This window comes from Dendropsophus ebraccatus, chromosome 14 (genome assembly GCF_027789765.1).
Source record: "Dendropsophus ebraccatus isolate aDenEbr1 chromosome 14, aDenEbr1.pat, whole genome shotgun sequence".
NCBI classification, from domain to species: domain Eukaryota; kingdom Metazoa; phylum Chordata; class Amphibia; order Anura; family Hylidae; genus Dendropsophus; species Dendropsophus ebraccatus.
Window position 1 is genome coordinate 6,751,187 of NC_091467.1, and position 6,317 is coordinate 6,757,503.

The 6,317-nt window shown below is 49.7% G+C and overlaps 1 protein-coding gene across 1 annotated transcript in view; it reads left to right on the top strand.

The window, feature by feature from the left end:
* Nucleotides 1-4,476, top strand: part of HCK (HCK proto-oncogene, Src family tyrosine kinase) — a 32,413-nt gene extending 27,937 nt beyond the window's left edge. Inside the window, exons 11-14 of the mRNA XM_069951508.1 lie at nucleotides 1,130-1,389; nucleotides 1,475-1,628; nucleotides 3,684-3,815; nucleotides 3,901-4,476. Of these exons, the coding sequence (XP_069807609.1) occupies nucleotides 1,130-1,389; nucleotides 1,475-1,628; nucleotides 3,684-3,815; nucleotides 3,901-4,103 (749 nt within the window). The 3' untranslated portion in view covers nucleotides 4,104-4,476. The remainder of the gene's footprint in view (nucleotides 1-1,129; nucleotides 1,390-1,474; nucleotides 1,629-3,683; nucleotides 3,816-3,900) is intronic.
* The last annotated feature ends 1,841 nt before the right edge of the window (nucleotides 4,477-6,317 follow it).

Consider the following 6,317-nt stretch of genomic DNA (forward strand, 5'->3'; position numbering starts at 1 on the left):
GTATCACACATAATAGTTAGATACAGCAGCTCAGCAGACAGTATCACACAATATGGGCTTAGATACAGCAGCTTAGCAGACAGCATCACACATGATAGTTAGATGCAGCAGCTCAGCAGACAGTATCACACATAATAGTTAGATACAGCAGCTCAGCAGACAGTATCACACAATATGGGCTTAGATACAGCAGTTTAGCAGACAGTATCACACATGATAGTTAGATACAGCAGCTCAGCAGACAGTATCACACAATATGGGCTTAGATACAGCAGCTTAGCAGACAGTATCACACATAATAGTTAGATACAGCAGCTCAGCAGACAGTATCACACATAATAGTTAGATACAGCAGCTCAGCAGACAGTATCACACAATATGGGCTTAGATACAGCAGCTTAGCAGACAGTATCACACATATTAGTTAGATGCAGCAGCTCAGCAGACAGTATCACACAATATGGGCTTAGATACAGCAGCTTAGCAGACAGTATCACACATAATAGTTAGATACAGCAGCTCAGCAGACAGTATCACACAATATAGGCTTAGATACAGCAGCTTAGCAGACAGTATCACACATAATAGTTAGATGCAGCAGCTCAGCAGACAGTATCACACAATATGGGCTTAGATACAGCAGCTTAGCAGACAGTATCACACATAATAGTTAGATACAGCAGCTCAGCAGACAGTATCACATGATAAACTTACATGTACAGCAGCTCAGCAGACAGTATCACACAATATGGGCTTAGATACAGCAGCTTAGCAGACAGTATCACACATAATAGTTAGATACAGCAGCTCAGCAGACAGTATCACACAATATGGGCTTAGATACAGCAGCTTAGCAGACAGGATCACACATATTAGTTAGATGCAGCAGCTCAGCAGACAGTATCACACAATATGGGCTTAGATACAGCAGCTTAGCAGACAGTATCACACATAATAGTTAGATACAGCAGCTCAGCAGACAGTATCACATGATAAACTTACATGTACAGCAGCTAGTGTGACACATAATTGACCTTAGATCATACATGAAGGCTTAGATACACCCGAGAAGCAGCCCCAGTGGTTACTGTACAATACTGGCAGCTAAAGCCTCATCTCTCATCCACAGCGACATACAATGGGCACACACAGGTGGCTGTGAAGACCATGAAGCCGGGGAGTATGTCTCCTGAGGCCTTCCTAGAAGAAGCCAACCTGATGAAGACATTGCAGCATGATCGCCTTGTTCGCCTTAATGCCGTAGTGACCCAGGAGGAGCCCATCTATATCATCACGGAGTACATGGAGAAGGGCAGCCTTCTAGACTTCCTAAAGAGCCAGGAAGGGAATCACCTGGCGCTGCCGCAGCTCATTGACTTCTCTGCCCAGGTGAGGCTCATGGACCTGCGAAGGTGGGCCCATCTCCCCCACCTCGGCCCACTGCCTCTGATATTGTTCCTTTTCTCCCTCACAGATCGCGGAGGGAATGTGGTTCATAGAGCAGAAGAATTACATCCACCGGGATCTGAGAGCCGCCAACTGCCTGGTGTCCGCGTCCATGGCCTGTAAAATCGCAGACTTTGGGTTAGCAAGAGTGATTGAGGACAGCGAGTACACGGCACGAGAGGGTAAGCGTAAGAGCAGGGACAGGAACAGGCAGATAGGTGGCAGTGCCTACTACTATGCTGGACCTATGCCTGCTGTGCTAGAGGTGAGGGGTATATGGGTGTTCAAGGGTTGGCTGTATAAGAGGGGTACTGTTGGAGGGTACAGTGACTAGTAGTATAAGAGGGGTACTGTGTGATGGTACAGTGGCTGGCAGTATAAGAGGGGTACTGTCTGAGGGTACAGTGGCTGGCAGTATAAGAGGGGTACTGTCTGAGGGTACAGTGGCTGGCAGTATAAGAGGGGTACTGTCTGAGGGTACAGTGACTAGTAGTATAAGAGGGGTACTGTGTGATGGTACAGTAAGCAGCAGTATAAGAGGGGTACTGTCTGAGGGTACAGTGGCTGGCAGTATAAGAGGGGTATTGTCTGAGGGTACAGTGGCTGGCAGTATAAGAGGGGTACTGTCTGAGGGTACAGTGGCTGGCAGTATAAGGGGGGTATTGTCTGAGGGTACAGTGGCTGGCAGTATAAGTGGGGTACTGTCTGAGGGTACAGTGACCAGTAGTATAAGAAGGGTACTGTCTGAGGGTACAGTGACCAGTAGTATAGGAAGGGTACTGTCTGAGGGTACAGTGGCTGGCAGTATAAGGGGGGGATTGTCTGAGGGTACAGTGGCTGGCAGTATAAGAGGGGTACTGTCTGAGGGTACAGTGACCAATAGTATAAGAGGGGTACTGTCTGAGGGTACAGTGACCAATAGTATAAGAGGGGTACTGTCTGAGGGTACAGTGGCTGGAAGTATAAGAGGGGTACTGTCTGAGGGTACAGTGGCTGGCAGTATAAGAGGGGTATTGTCTAAGGGTACAGTGGCTGGCAGTATAAGAAGGGTACTGTCTGAGGGTACAGTGACCAGTAGTATAGGAAGGGTACTGTCTGAGGGTACAGTGGCTGGCAGTATAAGAGGGGTACTGTCTGAGGGTACAGTGGCTGGCAGTATAAGAGGGGTACTGTCTGACAGTACAGTGGCTGGCAGTAGAAGAGAGGTACTGTCTGAGGGTACAGTGGCTGGCAGTATAAGAGGGGTACTGTCTGAGGGTACAGTGGCTGGCAGTATAAGAGGGGTACTGTCTGAGGGTACAGTGGCTGGCAGTAGAAGAGAGGTACTGTCTGAGGGTACAGTGGCTGGCAGTATAAGAGGGGTACTGTCTAAGGTTACAGTGGCTTGCAGTATAAGAGGGGTACTGTCTGAGGGTACAATGGCTGGCACTGTAAGAGAGGTACTGTCTGAGGGTACAAAGGCTGGCACTGTAAGAGAGGTGCTGTCTGAGGGTACAATGGCTGGCACTGTAAGAGAGGTACTGTCTGAGGGTACAATGGCTGGCACTGTAAGAGAGGTGCTGTCTGAGGGTACAATGGCTGGCACTGTAAGAGAGGTACTGTCTGAGGGTACAGTGGCTGGCACTGTAAGAGAGGTACTGTCTGAGGGTACAGTGGCTGGCACTGTAAGAGAGGTGCTGTCTGAGGGTACAATGGCTGGCACTGTAAGAGAGGTACTGTCCGTGGGTACAATGGCTGGCACTGTAAGAGAGGTACTGTCCGTGGGTACAATGGCTGGCACTGTAAGAGAGGTGCTGTCTGAGGGTACAATGGCTGGCACTGTAAGAGAGGTGCTGTCTGAGGGTACAATGGCTGGCACTGTAAGAGAGGTGCTGTCCGAGGGTACAATGGCTGGCACTGTAAGAGAGGTGCTGTCTGAGGGTACAATGGCTGGCACTGTAAGAGAGGTGCTGTCTGAGGGTACAATGGCTGGCACTGTAAGAGAGGTGCTGTCCGAGGGTACAATGGCTGGCACTGTAAGAGAGGTGCTGTCTGAGGGTACAATGGCTGGCACTGTAAGAGAGGTGCTGTCTGAGGGTACAATGGCTGGCACTGTAAGAGAGGTGCTGTCCGAGGGTACAATGGCTGGCACTGTAAGAGAGGTGCTGTCTGAGGGTACAATGGCTGGCACTGTAAGAGAGGTACTGTCTGAGGGTACAGTGGCTGGCACTAAGGGAAGCTTTGTGATAACATTTTAGGTGCCAAATTCCCTATTAAATGGACGGCGCCCGAGGCAGCGAACTACGGCTCCTTCACCATTAAGTCTGACGTCTGGTCATTTGGGATTCTGATGACTGAGATCATCACATATGGAAGGACCCCGTATCCAGGTGAGGGCCCCATGTCTTGCAGCACCCATGTCATAAGTGGGCACGTGGCCCTGGCATACTGTAAAGTTCTTTGCTTTTCTTGCAGGAATGTCCAATCTGGAAGTGATCACAGCTCTGGAGCGCGGGTACCGCATGCCGTGCCCAGGCAGCTGCCCGCAGGAGTTCTATGCCATCATGCTGCAGTGCTGGCAACAAAACCCAGAGCAGCGACCAACCTTTGAGTATCTGCAGGGCGTCCTAGAGGATTTCTTCACTGCCACAGAAAGCCAGTACCAGCAGCAGCCATGAGGAGTGCCAGGCGTGCCCCAATGACTGTCCAGACCTGGCACACAGCCACCTCGCTGCCAGTCCCATCATGTCTGCAGCAAGACGTGTGATCAGACCTGACTGCTATAGTTATACCTGCACAATTACATCCCTTCTGACTGTTAGGTTAAGTGTTATAGCGGACACTGATGTTGGTGTAATACCTGCTCTGCCTCTAGATGGTGCTCTACTCAAATCCAATAGGCACTGAACTAAACAGCACTCTATATACTGTCCTTATTGTATGTGTATTACATATTACATGTGTACACAGCGGGCTGAGCTAGCACAGTGTATACTGCAGACTGACCCAGCACAGTGTATACTGCAGACTGACCCAGCACAGTGTATACTGCAGACTGGTCCAGCACAGTGTATACTGCAGACTGACCCAGCACAGTGTATACTGCAGACTGACCCAGCACAGTGTATACTGCAGACTGGTCCAGCACAGTGTATACAGCGGCCTGAGCCAGCACAGTGTATACTGCAGACTGGTCCAGCACAGTGTATACTGCAGACTGACCCAGCACAGTGTATAGTCCAGCACAGTGTATACAGCGGCCTGAGCCAGCACATTGTATACTGCAGACTGGTCCAGCACAGTGTATACTGCAGACTGACCCAGCACAGTGTATACTGCAGACTGGTCCAGCACAGTGTATACAGCGGCCTGAGCCAGCACAGTGTATACTGCAGACTGGTCCAGCACAGTGTATACTGCAGACTGGTCCAGCACAGTGTATACTGCAGACTGGTCCAGCACAGTGTATACTGCAGACTGGTCCAGCACAGTGTATACTGCAGACTGGTCCTGCACAGTGTATACTGCAGACTGGTCCTGCACAGTGTATACTGCAGACTGGTCCTGCACAGTGTATACTGCAGACTGGTCCTGCACAGTGTATACTGCAGACTGGTCCTGCACAGTGTATACTGCAGACTGGTCCTGCACAGTGTATACTGCAGACTGGTCCAGCACAGTGTATACTGCAGACTGGTCCAGCACAGTGTATACTGCAGACTGGTCCAGCACAGTGTATACTGCAGACTGGTCCAGCACAGTGTATACTGCAGACTGGTCCAGCACAGTGTATACTGCAGACTGACCCAGAACAGTGTATACAGCGGCCTGAGCCAGCACAGTGTATACTGCAGACTGGTCCAGCACAGTGTATACTGCAGACTGGTGCAGCACAGTGTATACTGCAGACTGGTCCAGCACAGTGTATACTGCAGACTGGTCCAGCACAGTGTATACTGCAGACTGGTGCAGCACAGTGTATACTGCAGACTGGTCCAGCACAGTGTATACTGCAGACTGGTCCAGCACAGTGTATACTGCAGACTGGTCCAGCACAGTGTATACTGCAGACTGACCCAGAACAGTGTATACAGCGGCCTGAGCCAGCACAGTGTATACTGCAGACTGGTCCAGCACAGTGTATACAGCGGCCTGAGCCAGCACAGTGTATACTGCAGACTGGTCCAGCACAGTGTATACTGCAGACTGGTCCAGCACAGTGTATACTGCAGACTGGTCCAGCACAGTGTATACTGCAGACTGGTCCAGCACAGTGTATACTGCAGACTGGTCCAGCACAGTGTATACTGCAGACTGGTCCAGCACAGTGTATACTGCAGACTGGTCCAGCACAGTGTATACTGCAGACTGGTCCAGCACAATGTACTCTGTGGACTGGGACAGTTCACTGAAAAACTAAAAATAAATCAGTACCATGTAAATTGGAAACTGAATCAGTGCTGTGTACACTGCAGCCTCTGAACCAGCAGTATGTATACCGGACTATGAGCAGCTCTTCATATACTGGAGACGGTTATCCAGCACTGTACACAAGACTATAAACAAGCACTGGAGCCTGAGCCTTGTGCAGCCGCCTGTACGCCAGGGAGTTGATGCACCGAATACACTGGAAATTTTCACAGGGGACTATGAGCAGATATATACTGGAGACGGTGAACCAGCAGTGTGTGCACAGAGGGCTATGAGCAGTATATATATATATATATATATATATATATATATATATATATATATCAAGGAATTCCCCACAGCACAGTTTAGAATTCAAACGTTGTGATTTATTTCATATCCAAAGCAGTGCAACACAGCAAGGTGAGTCTAATGTGACGCAGAAACGTTGCATCAGACTCACCTTGCTGTGTTGCACTGCT